This window comes from Onychostoma macrolepis, chromosome 05, assembly GCF_012432095.1.
Source record: "Onychostoma macrolepis isolate SWU-2019 chromosome 05, ASM1243209v1, whole genome shotgun sequence".
NCBI classification, from domain to species: domain Eukaryota; kingdom Metazoa; phylum Chordata; class Actinopteri; order Cypriniformes; family Cyprinidae; genus Onychostoma; species Onychostoma macrolepis.
Window position 1 is genome coordinate 15,786,326 of NC_081159.1, and position 19,617 is coordinate 15,805,942.

The window sequence follows — 19,617 nt, forward strand, 5'->3', positions numbered from 1 at the left end:
AACTTCCCCTTTAAATAACGTGACGCTCTGCCCTCTATGCTTCTCCCATTAAGGTGAGTAATTAATGACAGAATTTTCATTTTTGGGTGAACTAACCCTTCAATGTTAGTTGACATGAAATAACAGTGACTGCATTTATTAATCTTAGGTCATGTTAATTTCAACTTTTAATAATATATTAGAAAATCAAAAGTTGTGTCTGCTAATATTATTCAATGGAGCTAACATTAACTAACAATAAATAGTTGTATTTTTATTAATCAACATTAACAAAGAATATTAACTACGGCAACAATTAGCTATTGTGATAGTTCATATTAACCTGCTTTAACTAATGTTAACAAATGGGACCTTATTGTAAATTGTTACGTATTGTTCTTTCGTTCATTTTAACTTAATCTTTTGCACCCTAATCTTGAAACACTTGTTTACTTTATATTTTTAGTGTTTTTTTTTTTAAATAAAGTCTTTTTTTAGTAAAAGATCTTTAATAAAGTTATTTAACCTGTTAGGAGGACTTTTCTTTTCACTTAGAAATTAACCTATATATTGTGATAAACAAAAAAAAAACACAGGCTATACCGTGACAAAAGCTTCAACGACTATTGTGAAAATTTTATAACGTCACATATCTAATGTACATACAGTTTAATAGGACTATAAATAATTACATAATTAGCCTATTAAATAGAGTCTGAAGCAAATTTATTTAAAAATCTTGTGTACTTCCTGCATTCTGATAAATAATTGTGCTTATAAATGTCTCCTTATATCCCCTTATTAAACTAAAACACATAATTTGAAAAATTTGCATTGCGCCCCTACATTTTTTTTAATGCACTCCTAAATTTTTAAACTTAGGAGCACGTGTGCTCCTTGGGAAAAAAAGTAAGCATCAAGCCCTGCTAGAGTTTCATGCCAGAACTTTGGATATGCGCTATACTTTTATTATTTGGAAAGTGAACAAAAATTTGTGACCAATTTTATATATTGATTGATTTCTCTTCTCTAAACTGTTTCTGTCATCACTGCTGCTACATGAATATGACATATCAACGAGAGTCATAGAAGATTAACATGGCAGAGGTAGAGCTGCATCTTCCACCAAACAATTACAAATCCAATGTTTGGAAACACTTTGGATTTTATAACAGAGATTGAAATTTTGATAAAATAAAGAAAAATATATCAAATATCTTCTTTTATGCTCCACTGAGGAAAGAAAGTGATAAAGGTTTGGAATGATATGTAGGTGAGTAAGTAATGACAGCATTTTCATTTTTGGGTGAAATATTTCGTGAAAGTTAAAACTGCAGGTAATCACTTTTGTACAGTGAAAACTAAAGTCATAGCTGTTATGTTATTTAGGGGAAAACAGCTTTTGCTAAATAAAGCTATTATCCAATTTCTATAGCTTGCACCCACATATTTAAAAGGTTGGCCTGTCATGCACTTATATTTGATTCAGTTAATTTTCTTATATCTCCCATCTCTCTCTCTTGCCTCATTTCTCTCACTGTCCGTCGTTGCGGTCACGTGACTCTGAGTGCTGCATTTATTTGATTAATATTTCGGGTTGATTCCCTCCCCCCTTCCCTCCTCTTGCCCGTTCCCTTGTTTTACCTCCACCATGTGACTCAGAGACTATAGGGCTGTGAAGACGTGGAAAAGGGAAAGAAAATTATTCAAACAACATTTAAAGGCTTGATTACCATTTTGATAGAGCACCTACTTGAACTGTAATTTACACGAATGTGTATTTCTACGGCTCTCTGTAGCTGCTGTGTGCAGGCATGTGTGTGTGTGTGTGTGTGTGTGTGTCAGTGTCATGGTAACGTTGTGTATAATTACATTAGTCTTGTATTGCACAGGGAGAGGAGAGGAGTTCACTATCCACATAAGCAAGCAGTCATTAACCTTTCTCGCACTCTCACTGCCTGAGTGACTCTGAAATGAAATAGTTAATCACAAAGCAGCGATGTCATTATCAGGGGGGCATTATGGGTAAGGACGCACTGACTTTGACTATGTCAGGTGTTTTTACTCTCATAATGCACACACGCGTGAACACGCAAGATGTTAACAGTGAGGAGGTGGAGGAGGGAGGGTTTTCTTCATGGTCAGACTGTCAGGGCTGCTGTTTCAGGGAATGCACAGTTTCGGAAATTATGGGATGTCAGGTTTTGGGTGGCTGTGAAGCTTGAAGGCAAGAGGCACAGGTGTGTCATCCGTGACCTAGAACAGCTATTTCTCTTTTTCTCTCACACACATGGGGGTATTCAATGTGGATTCGAAAATTATCTATCTATCTATCTATCTATCTATCTATCTATCTATCTATCTATCTATCTATCTATCTATCTATCTATCTATCTATCTATCTATCTATCTATCTATCTATCTATCTATCTATCTATCATTCTGTCTTTCTATCTATCATTCTATCTATCACTCTATATATCTATCTATCATTCTATCTATTGTTCTGTTGTTCTGTCATTTATCGTTCGCTCCATCATTCTATTGTTCTATCTTACTAGCTGTCATTCTATCTAACTATTGTTCTATCTATAGAGATATAGACCCCAGACTTTAGAAAATTTGTGTATATGATTGTTGTGAATATCTTTTATCATGACTCCATTCTGAAATATCATCCAAAATTTACACTCAAAATTTTGCGAGTTTCACTGCATCCTGTTCAGTTTTTACCCACGCAGAGGTAACTCATTTGCAGGGAATTTTCAGGGATGCTCCAAAATCTATGCTGGGAATGTTCCAATTGTTGCAGCAAACATTCACAGAGCCCTCTGAAAATAACAGTACCTTTATCATTAACACTAAGCAATGGTACATACACGCACGTACACACATTTACTTAAAATGACTCTGATGTGCAGATTGTTTTCTTTTTTATTTTCTCATGTTCGGAGCATATGCAGAATAGTGAGGACCACTGTTCAACAAAATGTTGCATATTGGTTTAATTAAGTTAATGTATTTGAAAAATTATTTGAATTTTAAATGTTACAACACAGGCATTTCTCAAGGGACCAAGACGGATACATGTTCAGACTGCATTTGTTCTCCTGTAGCTGTTGTACTAATTAAATGACTTATTGGGAATTTTCTAAGGGTCACAGGAATACAATCTAAAAGGAGGATCAACTGGGTTGAGCATGTGCTAATCTATATGTTTACTTTAGTGGTAACTGCAAATGAGATTCACCTATAGCCTGCTGCAGAGGTTACAGTAATGTGAAGTTAAATATAGAGCCGGTTTACTCTGCTGGGGTACCAAATCAGGCCATTAGCAGAAACGGGGTTGGAAGGAAGTGGACCGTGAGCAGAAGACTAAAAGGGGAAGAACATCATGTGAATGAGATTTTTATGATTTTACAGTATTAAGAATATCATTTGTATTTAATCATGTCCTGAATCATTTTAGCCTACAAAAAACAATCTCATGAGAATGTCATGAGGATTGTAAGTATTCTGTCAGGCTAGAATGCTAAATTCTATTAAGAAAATTAATTAAGCATGAAGAAATTTAATGACTCTAATTGTTTGTGTTGCATGTGTGTGTAACTATATAATATTAGGATTATTGAAATTTAATTGATATTAATTTCATCCCATCAGTTTAACTTTGAAAAGAGACATGACAATGACTAATTACTATTCATCAGTGTTATCAGTGAGATACTATTATAGTTTTAGTATTTTCTTTTTTTTTTATCTCTTATTTCAATTTTTTCTGGTTTTAGTCTTAGTTAATAACCCTGCAGTACATATTTTCATGTAAAATCAAGGTACAAAGGCTCAAAGTCAATCAAATAGAAGGTGTTTAGTTTAGCACTGCCATGGAAATTTGGAAGCACACACAGGTTAAACACTTTGTGCTTTATACACACCATAGATTAGCCATCAAAAAAACTAATTTGCCTACATACGCAGTAGTAATTTGAGAATACCAGACCCTGTCTACAAACTAAGGACACAATCCACAACTGAGCCTCTGCAACCCCAGGGTTTAGCTGTGAGACTATAAGAACAAAGCTTTGTGTTTTTAAAATATGAGTGCTGGCGGCCAAGACAGAAACCAACATGAATGCTGCTGGGGGTTTTCTTACTTATCTTTGCCATTTAGCAGATGCTTTTAATCCAAAGCTACTTACAGTGCACTAATTGCAGGGACAGTGCCCTCGCTGGAATAACATAGAGCAAAGTGTTTGGCTCAAGGGCACAAAGAGCCAGATCTCTTCTCTTGCCATAAACTCTCTAACCTCTGTCTTAGTGTTCCTGGTCCATATCATTATGCTACCACCTCCCTAAATACTGTGTAATTGTGTCATCTTCTAAAGTGGAAAGGATTTGAATCCATGCATACATAAACAATGGATTACCATTCAGTTTCTGAATGGTAATATAATTAATATATTAATATATAATTAATCTGAATGGTCTATAAATTAGAGCAATTTATAGCAAATTCCACATTTAAATGCAATAAAAAAAATTTGTCGAATGGAAGTTATGTTAATAAATAGCTGCCAGGGATGGGGAAATTGCTTTGGCCGTATAGTGGCGGTGATGTTTTGTTCAGTTTTTACCACACTCTGTGAGCCCAGATAGAGCAGCTGCCATATCATACTGTGCTATAGTTGCTGACCATGCTCATAAATATGGTCATTGTTGAACCTTTTCAGCACTCCAAAGTTCCTATTTGGTAGTAACTCAGCATTATCATGCTGCACAACAACAAGCTTTTCCAGAGACACTGTAAGTTTAGAATGTGACTGGGTTGGTATGCCTCAAAAGCATAGTAAATAGTAGGTAAATGCTCTTAAAAGCCGCATAGGAGGATTTGGAAAAAACCTGGTCCAGGACTGTGGGGATGGAAAAAGTGTTATGTGTGGAGATGAGGACATATGGGCAGTAACTGTTTTCACACTGAGTCTCACCTTGCTGTGATACCTGGCTGACCTTTCGGAGCACACAGGCAATGAGTGTGGGTGGAAGAATAGACTGGATTGTTGTTTGCCTTATTTGTGAACTACAGTCACAAATATCATTCTAATGGTGTATATGAGAAATGTTGGGCAGAAACTCTAAACATCATAGTCACCTCACAAATAAACTTTGCTTACAGTTATGTAGGCTATGTATACTTTTTGTTTAGTCAGGTATAAACATATTATATGTATATATGTACATACATTATAACTAAAATTACACATCAGTACTTTAAGGTCACATATAAATGATGTTTCAAACAAGATGTGAGCTAATATTCTTAAAACTCATAAACATCTGTTTGGGAAATGAGGAAAAAATACAATACATGCTAATATGAAAAATATGTCCATCCGCCAAAGAGAAGGCTGCTTTTTAGATATTTTAGAAATTAAATAGTGATGTAGCTGGCTCTTCCAACAGCACAGCAGTTTTAACGAATGGATCCATTAGAACGTCTCCACCACCTCTTTACCTAATCAGATGGTCTGCTTGATTTTATCAGGAGGACAGTGCTCTCTGTTGTTTGGAAAAGGCACTGCAGCTGGTACCAAGAGGAAGCACTGAATGAGCCTTACATTCCCATGAGAAGCATACAAGTGGAACGAAAAATGCTGCAATAAAACTGCTGAATTAGCAGTAATACCATCTGTATTTCCCTTGTACGTGAAGCTTCATAGAGGGCATCTCATGTTGTAATTCATCTCACAATAATAAGAGGTGGACATCTGAACTTCTGGCAATAGTGTTTATGTAATATACTGTTATGTATATTGCTGTGAAACCTGGCTAATACTCTTTCAATTATTTCACATCACCTACATTTGTAAGACATTTCTTGCATACTTATCACATATGTACACCAAGTTAAATAAATATAAGACCCACTTTGCTTCTACTGAGCAACCATTGCTAATCTTTAAATGCATCTGGTGCATTACCCAATTTATACATGAATTAGAGAGTGTGTCACATTAAAGACTTCAAAGCACTTTTAGGCTCTGAGACTCCCTGATCCTTAACTACAAGCTTTCAGGACTCATGAGACAATCACTCAGCACGCTACATCATATTACAGTCCTGCCAGATTTTGTAGTCTAAATGCGTGATGAGTGTTTCTACACATATGCAACTACTATGAGGCATATAAAAATAAACTAAATATGTTTTGGGAAACAGAAAATGGCACATCCTTCCTAAAATGTCACTGAAGCCTTAAAGATAGCAAGTATGAGGGAGAGGAGTGCAGTCTTCGGTTAAGATAGAGTTCCCACATGGCTGGAGGGTGGTTTTGAATGTCAGCCTGAAATAAGTAAAACACTGATCTCAGATCATCTATTGCCAACACTCAAGATACATGAAAACCAGATGATGTCTGAAGGATATATTAGGGCGATAAAACTTCTGTATCTGTATAAAATAATAAAACTTAAAATACCTTAAATTGAAAGCTATTTTTTTGTGAAGAAGTAAACTGATAAATTAACAGAAAATGTTTAAGATGCGTAATAATAATAATAAAATAAATTATCATCATTAGTATTATTGTTGTTATATAACCAGCAGTGGATGAACCCATTGGTCTGTCTCCTCTAAACTTGATGACCTCCATGGAACAAACAGAAAAACAAAGGGATTGCAGTAAAACCCCATCTGAAACACGGTACTTCTAATACTTAATATTAATCAGTTTTGTTACACTTGGCTTTAAGCCAAGGAAATTCATAATGGAGAAGCAAATTCATAACGCAACTTGTACTGTAAAAATCAGCAATTTTGTGTTTACGGTTTTATTGAGGTGCATTCTGGGAGAAAATGATTGACATCGCGGCCATTTTGGCTCTGGCCGCCCCGCTCCCATTGTGTGTGAGATAGTAAATACTGACACTGCCAGACAAGCCGAGCACATATTTCACCGCGCGAATTAAAACACGTTCACCTGAGGTAAGTGCCCCAATGCATCACTGTCTCCTCTCTGAAATACTTTTCAACAGCTTTGTGAAACTTTCCTGTAGAATAATGTTTATTTTAAGCGTTAAAATGTTAAAATCCCATCGTCTGAAAATGAGAAAGCCGATGGCGAGACGCGAGAGAAATAGGCTCTCCTTTTCGTGTCGGAGGACACACTGAAATCCGTCCCACTTTCGTATGTCTCTATTTACTTCGGTCAAACGGCGTAAATTCGCGGCAGATTTTCCTTCTAAGCGATTATTTAGTTACCCAAGGATGCCTGCTACCGTATTGTGTTATGGGTTTTGCGTTGTATGCGTTAGATTTTGAATTTTATTTCAAAGTTTACGTCCTCCCCTGTGCCTCAATGCACGGACTCTCTCCAGTTGCCGTTCAAATTGCAGCCATAATCTTGCGGTTTAGGGCGGGGCTTAGACAGGCTGATCTCCCCCCACAACTGGCAGAACGGCCTGTGATTGGCTAGTTTATTCCGCTCTTCAAACTCTACTGGCTACTGCTTTATTGTTGTTTTACAGTCGTCTGAGATTGGTTGAAATGCTGTATCAGTCCACGCTGAGTGGTTACTTTTATTTATTGGGTTTAATGTGACGTGCTGAAGGAAGTGGCCTGAAATAGCATATATGGGGCAGGGAGTCAAATACCAAAACAAGTGTAAAACTAGAGACGCTATTTATAGTAGAGATTTACTCACTTTTACATCTCGGTGCTTCATGTTACACAGCTAGGAGAAAGCACTATTAAACATGTTAACTTGTTCCTAGAGTTGTTTTACATTCCTGCCTTGTATGTCATGACTTAACTGTGTTCTAAAATACTCAGTGTGTTCCTTTCTTGCAGGTGATATTGACTAACAATGGCCCGTACTAAGCAGACTGCTCGTAAGTCCACCGGAGGAAAAGCTCCTCGTAAGCAGCTGGCTACCAAAGCTGCCCGCAAGAGCGCTCCCTCGACTGGAGGAGTCAAGAAACCTCACCGCTACAGGTGATATTCCAGACTTGTAATTGTACACAGCAAAGAAAGAGTTGCGAGGACCCCTGCATTAAGCATCTTTCTTGTCTGCAGGCCTGGTACTGTGGCTTTGCGTGAGATTCGTCGGTATCAGAAGTCCACTGAGCTGCTGATCCGTAAGCTGCCATTCCAGCGTCTGGTTCGAGAAATTGCCCAGGACTTCAAAACTGATCTGCGTTTCCAGAGCGCCGCCATTGGTGCACTGCAGGTACGCATTGAGGTTATTATAGCTAACTAAAACTGAAACCATAAAATACATCTTCATTAGTGGAAATAAAATCAACACTAAATAAAGTTTGATTTTGATTTGATAAACTTTATTTATAATAAACAATGTGTAATCTTTAAAATTTAGTAAAAAAAACTAAGACATTCAAACAAAAACACTTAAATTACAACTTTAGAATTTATTTAAAACAGAAAATTATTTAATTTAAAATATTATATATTTGGTCTTTTTTTTTTTTTTTTTCCTTAAATGTTGAACTTTTTTGCACACATTTCTGTTTGAGGATTTGGATTTGATAGTTTTTTTTTGCCCAATTAACTGACCGATTTTTGTATGTATTCTTGCAGGAGGCCAGTGAGGCATACCTGGTCGGTCTGTTTGAAGACACTAACCTGTGTGCCATCCATGCCAAGCGTGTCACCATCATGCCCAAAGACATCCAGCTGGCACGCCGCATCCGCGGGGAGCGCGCTTAAACTCACCCCTTCTTTCTATTGCCCTCTTTATTTCTTTCTGTCTCTCCACTTGTTCTCCTCCTGCTTTTCTTGGTAGAGTTTAGAGTATCAGTGATGGGGAGTAACTGTGTCTCAGTCTGCTAGTGCTGTCTAAATGACGCGTAGGGTACCTATATGTGCATGTAACAGGTGCTGCTGATCACACACGCACGCACACACACATACACAAACACATACATAAACTTACTCTCACACATTCACATTTGGAGTGTAAACGAGGTCCACCCCGCCCGCTTTAGGGCCACACATTCAACACGCATGTAAAGAGAAGAAGTCTCACCCTGTGCTCACATTTACTCCGCTGCCCAGAGAGAAAAACAGGGTTGTGTCTGGGGTCAGTCTGCTTAAGGGGAGCGGAAACTTCCACAGCAGGGTGCTACTAAAACTGCCTCAGTCCACCTTATTGAAACCTGTCCTCGCCAGTCCCCCAACTCGCATATGTTTTTAAACTCACCTTGTGTACCCTCCCCATCCTGCCCCCTTGATCCATCCAGTTCTTACATGTCCTGCTTGAATCCTTACTTGGCCCTTCATAGTGGAGGTGAGTGTGGGGTCAGACTTCTTCTCTGTGTGAGTGACTGTGGTTGATGTGATCAGCAAAGCAGAATCGTATTCAACTGCAAACCAGCATCTATTGGTTAAAAAGTTGTTACTTGTAATATTGATGATTGCTATTATTGTCGATATGGTGTCTTTTTTCTTTTTCTTTTTTTTTTACAATGCATACATGAATTGTTCTTTAAAAAAAAAAAAAAGGATTAATCCGCAGAGAATCAAGTTTGAATTCGTTTTATTTTTCCTATTTCATATTGTAGTGAAAGCCGATCCTGCTCCTCCTGTTATAACTTCAGGCAGCCACAGGGGGGCGCTCTAAACCAGCCTCTCATTCAACTTCACTGTTCGACTAACATCCTGCTCTCCCTTCCTTTCTTTGTCTTTCTCTTTTTCTGTCTCTCGTTTTCCACTCTTCCAATTCCAGTTTTGTCAAATTAAAGATCGGCGTTAGAGTCACAGAGTGTAGCAAAAAATATTCTTTATGTTTAGTACTCTAGTACTGAGTCTTTCACTTTGTTTGGGTAGAACTTTGCTCCTTCCCTCTATTCGTGATACACAATGTAACCTCATGTTTGTGCTTCTTTTATTTTTCTTATTCGGAAATTGAAATAAGCTGATCTTTGTATTTTCCAAATTTCTCATATTCTGGTGGTAATAAATAGATGTTACACAAACTGACTTTTCAGTGTCATTTATAAAAACACCCAAATTCATCATGGTCTAGTCCTATGATCTAGTGTTTAGAGTATCTTTTAAATGTTGATCAATAAAAATGATTGAAGAAATGGTAAAAGTTGAATCCTGCAAAAAAAAAATTAAACAAAATCCAGCAAAGAAATACATGCTAAAGCTGTTTTTTAATTTGTTTCCTTACCTGCTGAAATAATTGTTACACAAGTTTCCCATACTTTTAATATATACCAACCAATATTTACATTCTTTACCAAGCTGAAATTGTCAGTGTGATTTAGATGAATAAGGAACTGAAACTGTTTATTCTACTGTGTTTTTTCTTTGTGTGAGTTCCTCTTGGTGAAGCAGTGTTTTCAAAGCATCAGAGTGTTTATACTCTTAAGTCAGCTTAGTTTTAGTTGTTTGTACATTAAACTAGGATGGAAGGCAGTATTTTAATATTAGAACAATTGTAAGTTTACCTTCAAGTAGTAGCCTAGAATAAAACGAATATGGTCTGAAAAAAAGGTTAATCTGTGCATTTTATCCAAGTCTCATAGCACAGCAAAGGCACAGTGAGAGGTTGCATGTGAGGATGCGGAAAGGTAACACATAAAACATAAACAATTTTAAGCTATCGAACTGATTGTATAGGCATGCCAGAGGGTCTATAAATATGGTACCAAAAATTAACATCAAATTAACAATTAATTAATTTACAGAAAGAGAGCAACTTGCACATACAGCTGTGTCTTCACTCATATATTAAATATACACATTTGACTTTCACAGCAACTAAAACACAGAAAAAAAATGTCAGTGATAGCGATCCATAAATAACAAGGTGTTTGCTGGTATAAATCCTAGGCTAGACCACGATGTGAACTTACTGTTTTCTGTGATATAGTCACCGTTAGCACGACCAGCAGAGGGAGCTGTTTCTTTCCAGCGATATTCACATAGCATCGTAGCACACACAACAGGTAGCCCACACTCCGTCGAAAAACTTAATTTATATATTACACTTTACTGTTCGACAACTGAGCTATGTGTATGTCTTCTTTGTTTTGCTTTCTTTTTGACTAGTCACTCATCGCCAGGTGTTTTTAGAAAGGAGCGCTTGTAATGTATCCTGTAACTACATTAACATACACCTGTCATTTAAAACCTGTATTAAGTGTATTTACAGTTGTATAGTTTCAGGTCTATGTGTGTGAGAGAGTCTGTAATATGGTAGAGTAAGTAATGTATTTGTCTGGTTAAGTATCATATGTATCTAGATGCTGGTTTGTGGGTTATGTGTGTGCGTGTTCGTAAGTGTGTTGTGTGTGATTTGTTAGATTTGAAGGCTCAGCAGCTTCTCCTTTTGTCTTCTTGCATGAACTACAGACAATCTGTCACACAGAGAGAGATTAATATCTGGAGAAACAGGGGGAGGGTGAGAGGAAAAGAGAGTTGACCGAGGAAGACTACACAGACAGACAGAGATAGATAGACAGATAGTTATACACAGATAAATTTAAAGGGGCAAGAAAGTGAAGGAAATAGACCAAACAGCTACTGTACAATTTTTACTTATTGTTTTTTAAAACGTGTTATACACACACAGAAATGTTCATATGAAGTAAAACAATGTCACATGATTAATTTTTCAGATTAAAAAAATATATATGTTCACTTGTGACCTATACATAAACAGCACACACACACACACACACACACACACACACCCTTCGTCCTGGAAACAGTACATGTGGTTTTATTCAGGTCAGAGTGGGATTATGAAGCAGGACGGGTGGAGGGGTGGATGGAGAGAGAACAAGTGAGAGAGGGCATGAAAGATGGCACAGAGGAGAGAGAGAAAGGCCTGTGAGTATCTTTAGAGTAACTGAACTCCGCATCTTTCACTGTCTTCATACAGGTATACTCATGAGAGATGTACATAAAGAAAACAAAAAAGTGAGCGCACACACACAAAAAAGTTTTTTTAAGAATAAATTTATTTTTAAATAAACCACTTGGCTTGGTATTTTGTATCTGATGCAGTGACACTGTAATTTTTATATGGCTACATGTTTATAGGGCCATCAGTGTATATTGTTTCTCACATTTTTAGCCAGTTTTTTTTTACTTTTACTAGCCAGCTTTAGTTTTAAGCATCTTAAGTCATTTTTGTGGATGTTGGAAGTTCACATATGTGTAGTTCATCACATTAACTATAGGTATTTTGCACTAAATTTTGGCAACCAGAAAATCTCAGAATGATTTTTGTCTGCTGTGAAAATATCATGAAACCTAACTAACTAGTGCCTTTGTGCTATACTGGTTTTGAAAGGCATTTAATTTGACATTTTGTTGTATTAGCTAATGCCAAGACATTCATACATTTATAGACATGTTATTGTCTAAAAAATTGGGTAAATGACTGCAACTAATACTGAGTATGGGACCAATATACTGAGACAGATGAGGAAAGAATGATGGAATAGTCATAGCAGACAGAGAGGGAACTGGAATCAACAGGAGGAGATGCACGGAGAGGTGTGGAAGAGGTGAAAGAGAGCGAGAGAGGGAGCTTCAGTAATCCTGTTTAATTGCTTTAGGGTAGTGTTCTGTCGACAGTAAGGAGATTGAGGTGCTCTCTGGGTCATTGGCTAAAATAACCCCACACACCCGGCTACATGGGCGGAGCCAGCCACACCACACCATCACAGCAACACGATTACCAGACAACACCATCGCAACAACCTTCTGGACCCCCAGATGCCTCCTCTGTGTGGGCAACCTGTGTATCCAACCCCCAGGGTGTCACAGTGACTCAAGGAGAAGATGGTGGAAGAATGTGAATCTTGCACTTCATATTTCTAGACCCAAAGTACTGAACTTTTCATCTGCTTTCAATTTAGTTGGTTAAAAATCAAGTTCATTAGTTTGAATTACCAGTTACCTTGCTGATACCAGAAAAGCCCCTAATAGATTCGTTTTCATTTTTAGTACTTATATTTATTATTAATTTAGTCCTTATATATTTTTACTTAACATTTTGTAAAGTAACCTCTAAATTTGTAACCATGTATGCGTGTTCAGTTTGAGGGACAGACATAGCTTAATTTAACTGAATTTAAGTTCAGTTTTAAGGAATTTCCCCCCTTTTCTCACGTAAATCTTTTGTTCTATGTTTTTATTTATGATAGTGGTACTTCATCTTGCATAATCAATGAGAAACAGAGTTAGACAACTCATGTTAGACAAATCTTGTGAAACAAAGCCACATTTAATTGTGTAGTTAAACTAAGAGAAAGAAAATAAAACCTTTAATGTAGCTCCCATCTGAATGTATTCGTTCAAAGCAATATAACAACAATTGTAAACACCAACATTTTTTCAACACAAGGTCACCCAAATAGAAAATATATATCAACAGTATGCATGCAATGCCATTAAATGAAGTTTAATTAGTTACTATTAACTCAAACTAACAGAAAACAACATTATTTCTTATAAGTAAACATAATTTAACAATACATAAATAACAGCGAGCTAAAAGCACAACACAAGAACTTCTAATGCCTCCCAGTACAGACAAACCAAACCAAACTTATGAAAAAAGTAGAAAGAACTTTGTCCCACAAAGAGCTAATTATATATGCAGAGAAACTGAGAAGTTTCCCTCCATTCATCGTATGTGCTTGTCTTTGTGTAATGTGTGTGTGCCTGTGTTTTAGTGATAATTCCTTCAAAGTGTTGTGAAATATGTTCTAATGTGTGTCTGTGTGTGAGTGTTTGCATGTGTGTGTGAGGTAAATGGTTAATAATGATGACTGATCAGTATACTTGAGGAGTCCCTTCACTCTCCGCCAATCACAGAGCAGGTCTGGATTACAGAGGAACAGTCTTCACCTGTTCCAAAATGGGCACCCCTTTTCACCTCTGAGATCACATGAATCCTGCTGATTCAGTCCTGTTCATCATCTAAATGTCTCCGGCATTTCAAGCAACAGTTTTGTTTAATTTACTCTTCATCCGTCTTCTCCTCATTCTCCTTCCCTCCTGTTCTTTTTCTTCACTTGCTCACTTTCTCTTCTACAGCACCTGGAATTTGTGGTCGAGGCAGTCAACGGTGCTGAAGTTGAGCTTCCAGGCCTGCTGGTCCTTGTAGTCCAGGCAGTCTACGGAACTGAAACCCAGCGAGGAGGTGCTGTATCCTTGGGAGGAGAGGGAGGGTGACTGGCTGAGCGAGCCGCCCATGGAGGGCACGGTGAGGGGAGAGAGGGCGCCCCCGCTTGCGGACAGCTGACTGGTCATGGGAGAAAGGTACGGGCTGCAATCCAATCCACTGAAGTAAGGAGAGGAGCTGTAGCCCTGGCTATAGGTGGTGGGCTGACCGTAGCTCATAGGATAGGGAGCGGGGCGCTGCACGCAGGGTGTGCCGGAGCCACACAACGGGTCAGGAAGGGGGGATAGAGAGGTGGGACTCCACACAGAAACTGGTGCTGTGCCTGTGCTGGCACTAGGGGGCACGACTGGTGCGGGAGCAGCCACCACTGAGGAGCTTGCACCAGGGTCAGAGGTCAGCTCAGGGGGTGGAGAGGACTTCTTTTTAGGGGGACGGGGCTTGGGCTGACCGCTGGTCTGCTGTTGCTGTTGGCGGCATTTAGCACGACGGTTCTTGAACCAAACCTAAGGAAAATAAGAGTGGGGTTAAAGGTGGAAATAAAAATTTGGCTCATTCCGCTTAGGATCAAACGGGACTTGTTTCTTTTATATAATGTACAAATCTCATGCTAGATATTCAGGCCTGCAACATTAATGGGCCTCACAAACACAGACTTTCAGATTTGTTTTATTTGTTTTGTTTGATTTGTTTGTAGTTATTTTCAACACTTGAGACTCAAGGATTTAGAATAGTTTCAACTTCAAATGCACACACTGTACATATTTAGCTGCAGATGTATGGTTTACTTGCATTATAGCAAGTGAGTGTTAGATGCTGGGATAAATGTATTTTATTTTACTTGAAGTGAATTATCTGCTACATCAGGCATTAGGCCAGATGTGTTTAGAAAGATGTCAGAGAGGTGTCAGAGAGATATTTGTCTCAGTTTGAGGTAGATAGTCTCACCTGAACTCTGGACTCGGGAAGGTTGATTTTCAGAGCCACCTCTTCTCTCATGAATATGTCTGGGTAGCGTGTTTTGGTGAACAGGGCTTCCAAAATGTCCAGCTGGGTCCGTGTAAAGGTAGTGCGCTCCCGACGCTGCTTCCTTGGAGTGGCTGTTTATAAAAACATAGACATTACACAGTAAGAAACAGCTTTATGTTTTTCAGTAGAAAAAAAGGAATGCACATTTAATCACAGGGAAGAAGAAAACATTTTGTTTTTACATGTAGATGGTATCAGTTTTAATTGTTTAATATGAGCTTATAACAGTTATGGTTGATGTTGCTGAGAGAAAGAGGGAGGGACTTGGACTATCCGTTGTCATCATAAAACAGTGATAGATAGATAGATAGATAGATAGATAGATAGATAGATAGATAGATAGATAGATAGATAGATAGTATTTTCGACTAACGTCCATCACTAACGACAAGCAAATAAAAAATAGTTTCTAGCATATCACATTTTTTAATTAGTGCTTTATTAATATTTAAATTATGAATCCATTCAGCTTTATTCTTATTCTCCATTCAGTACGATTATGATCATTAAATCATTTGCAACAACAGGGGAACCAAACGCGTGAATTTTAAAGCTGGATTTAAACCGTTCATAATTGGCTATAAAGTACTTCTACATAATAAACAAGCAAAAACAGGCGATCATTTTAAATTAAAATGAAAAAAAAAAAGTTGGTTATATACATTTTTACTACGAAAAAAAACACAAAACAAAAAGATCTTTAACGTTTTACAAAGAACCCTCAAGATGAATTTCAAATACATTTGACGTCGACTTTTCTAAAGTTAATTTTGTTAGATACGTTTGTTAGGCTACTACGTGAGCAATGTAGATATCAACTGATTATATCACTTTACGTAGCTTAAATTTTAAGAAAAAAAGGGGCAACTCATCTGAAATAAAACAGGAAAGACGGGGCTACCTTTCAGTTTTGCTTTTCCCCTCTCTTTTTGAAGTTCATTGACCACCAAAATGAATCAAATGTCTGACACAAACATATTATAAATGATTAATAAGAATGAACTGACCTGGGTAGCCGACGGCGGTGTGGAGCAGGTCCATTCCTGAGGCGGACAGTGTTAACCCGTTCACAGCATAATGGGGCTGCTTTATGTAGGACATCATTCTTAGGACGGCCGCGTCTCTCGCACACTCTCTCTATTGCTCTCTCTCTCCCTCCCTCTCTCTCACTCTCTTTTTTCTCTGTGACGCTTTTTTTTTACGGATCGGGGGTCGCGCTCTGCTCCTGATGCCGCGTGTCTGTGCTCGCGTCTGGCGCGTGCGGTGCTCCTTCAGTCTCGCGGCTCTTCAAACACCTGTGGATTCTTTCCCGCTTCTCAGTGTCTTGAACAAACTTACACTCTTGCCCAAGTTTAGATAATTAATATCTCCCTGAATATCAAAGATAAGCGTACTCTTTCAATGTGAGGTAATCGTAAAAATAAATAGCCTGTTATACACACAAGTTTTAGACTCTATGTCAGAGTTTTGGCGTTGGTTAAGGCGCGTGTCCCTTGGGAAGGACCGGACAGGAGCGGGACACTATGAGCAATAAGACACCGAGCAGCTAATCAAGGGACATCTCTCTCTCTCTCTCTCTCTCTCTCTCTCTTCTTTGACGTGTATCTTAACACGTGGTATGACAATAGACATTTATTTATTTCACTTAAAATACAAGGTAGGCTAAAGTGCAAAATCATAGATTATGAGGGGTTGCCTGGGTCTGGTTGTCTGGTTATGGCACATAACAATTCGATTTTCGAACGTTCTGTTTAAACTATTAAACAATTTCTTTCGTTTTTTAGTTTGAAACCAATAAAGTAATAAAAATTGTGAAGATCGAAATATGGCGAATATTGCCTTTTAAAAATGTTCCATGCTCCGGCCAAAGATGTCTCAAAATCCCGCAGATATTTAAAATATTTCAAATGTTTAGATATTTATTTATTTATTTTTAAATAGGCTATTTAGCTATAATATAAACATATTTAAATATATTTAAAATAAATATTTAAAGTGTTTTTAATTGAAAAGTAGGCTATTATTATTATTATTATTATTATATTTATCTGGGTTTATGTAGCAACCATTAATTTAATGGAACAGTAGCAACCATTAATTTATTTGAAACATTAAAAATAAATGCCTGTGTCACGCTGTACATTAGCCTAGATGTGTTAGAAAAATGGGCCCTCACAGTAGCCTAAATATCCCCCTAAAATCAATTTCAGGAGGGCAGAAATCGTTCCCTAATAATAATCATATTAAATATTAATTTTATTTCTATTTTATAAATTCTATAAAAGTTTACAAATTATGCACAAGCTATTAACCATTAGATCCACTTGAATTAGCTGAATGTTTTTTCTTCGTATAGGCTATTGATCGGCGCCGCGCAATTTTTCCATCTTTAAAAAAAGCCATATGTAATAGTTTAAATGTCAGATATTAGACTAAATCTAATAAATAAGACACCTACAAATTATTTCATTCGTTAATCGAATGTGTCTGTTGTTTCCGGATATTAATATGTAACTAAATGTTTCTTGTTGACATTTTCTTGTTCAGTCCTCTGTTAACACTTCTGCATAACGACATGCCTAATAGAAATAATTTATTTTTATCATCATATATATCTGTTAAAAACTTAAAATCCTTAATCATAATTTCTTGACTGAACACAAAACGTAATAGGAGCATAATACCAGTAAAATATTTGACGCCACATTTATGATTTGTAAAACATCTAAACTTTGGTACTCTTTACACTTTCTTTTTTGACACACAATAGCGTTATGTGAGTAGTCCCTTAACCCTGGATAAAGAGAGGAAAGAGAGATTTCTCATCAGTCCATAAGAGGAGAGATAGATATGTGTGTTAAATAAAAAAATAAAAAACATCACAGGATGCAAAGGGGGTGATAGAAGAAGAGCTGGAAGTTAAAGAATGTGTGGATAAATGATGAATAAAACGAGATGAAGACAGAAGGATGAATGTTTCTTGACCAGTGATGGAGACCTGATAAAAGAAGAAAGGATAGCAGCCATATGGAAGTTTGTTGACCAGTTCTGATGCAGGAAAGGATCCATCATTTCTGTAATGAAGCTATTTGAAAATTTCATTAGAATGTATTCTAGAGAAAGAGAAAATGGAATGGTTTATTTGAAAGTATTATGAGTTTGAGTGTAAACATGTTAGTGACAGAGAGAGGGAGAGAGAAAGGCGTCAAATGGCACTCAAGATGAACTGAGTGATAGGTTGGCTTAAAACAGACACAGTGCAGACAGGGTTATTTGGCTGTGACTGAGATAGATGTCATCCCTCCTAAGTACAGCACAAACTCTACAGCCAAGGAACAAAGGGCAACAAAGAATCTTCAGATTCTCCTAATTATTATGACTAGCTTTTTTCTGAATGACAGAAATACTAGATTTATATATTGTAGAAAATATACTTGTATCTTGCCTAAAGATCTGCATGTACCGAATACAAGAATGAGAGACAAATTATCTACTGTATTTGGTGACAAAAAGCTGCAGAATATGATTTGATTTGGATTCTATCAGCTTAATTTACCACATAAATAAATCATTTATTTTTCTTTTTTTTAAAGGGAATTTGAAAAAGGAATATAAGATGGAAAGAGCTCGGTTGAGCGGTCAGATGTTAAAGGGATAGTTCACCCAAAAATGAAAATTTGATGTTTATCTGCTTAGCCCCAGGGCATCCAAGATGTAGGTAACTTTGTTTCTTCAGTAGAACACAAACGAAGATTTTTAACTCAAACCGTTGTAGTCTGTCAGTCCTATAATGCAAGTCAATGGGCACACAATCTTTGAGAGTAAAAAAAACATGCACAGACAAATCCAAATTAAACCCTGCGGCTCGTGACCATACATTGATGTCCTAAGACACGAAACGATCGGTTTGTGCGAGAAACTGAACAGTATTTTTATAATTTTTTACCTCTAATACACCACTATGTCCAACTGCCCTGAGCACGTGCACAGCACCCGGTGCCTGACGTCTGTATGTCCAACTGCCCTGGCGTAGTTTACGCAAGCGCCAGAAGTGTGAAAAGTCAACACTCCCGGATGAGTTCGCACGAGCAAACGTATTCTTTTAGGTTTAAGTCGGTTTGAACAATCAGGATAAGTGCAAGTAATTACCATTTTGATTAGCTGTCATACCCACAATCTCTGTGCACTGTGTAAACAATGAGTGACATATAAGCGACAGATGCTTCCAGCGCTTGCGTAAACTATGCCAGGGCAGTTGGACATAGTGGTGTATTAGAGGTAAAAAATGATAAAAATACTGTTCAGTTTCTTGCACAAACTGATCGTTTCGTGTCTTAGGACATCAATGTATCGTCACGAGCCGCAGGGTTTAATTTGGATTTGTCTGTGCATTTTTGTTTTACTCTCAAAGATTGTGTGCCCATTGACTTGCATTATAGGACTGACAG

The 19,617-nt window shown here is 37.4% G+C and overlaps 2 protein-coding genes across 2 annotated transcripts; one reads left to right on the forward strand and one right to left on the reverse strand.

Annotated features, from left to right (window-relative positions):
* The first annotated feature begins 6,814 nt into the window (after window positions 1–6,814).
* h3f3c (H3 histone, family 3C) lies at window positions 6,815–9,968 on the forward strand. Its single transcript, XM_058777639.1, has 4 exons — window positions 6,815–6,960; window positions 7,825–7,968; window positions 8,050–8,203; window positions 8,572–9,968. Exons 2-4 carry the CDS (start codon window positions 7,841–7,843, stop codon window positions 8,698–8,700), a joined length of 411 nt encoding a protein of 136 aa, XP_058633622.1. The 5' UTR covers window positions 6,815–6,960; window positions 7,825–7,840; the 3' UTR covers window positions 8,701–9,968.
* Window positions 9,969–13,270: 3,302 nt separating this feature from the next.
* crx (cone-rod homeobox) lies at window positions 13,271–16,677 on the reverse strand. The gene is made up of 3 exons (XM_058776714.1): window positions 16,177–16,677; window positions 15,089–15,240; window positions 13,271–14,646 (listed from the first exon to the last, which is right to left on the reverse strand). Exons 1-3 carry the CDS (start codon window positions 16,271–16,273, stop codon window positions 14,050–14,052), a joined length of 846 nt encoding a protein of 281 aa, XP_058632697.1. The 5' UTR covers window positions 16,274–16,677; the 3' UTR covers window positions 13,271–14,049.
* Between the last annotated feature and the right edge of the window lie 2,940 nt (window positions 16,678–19,617).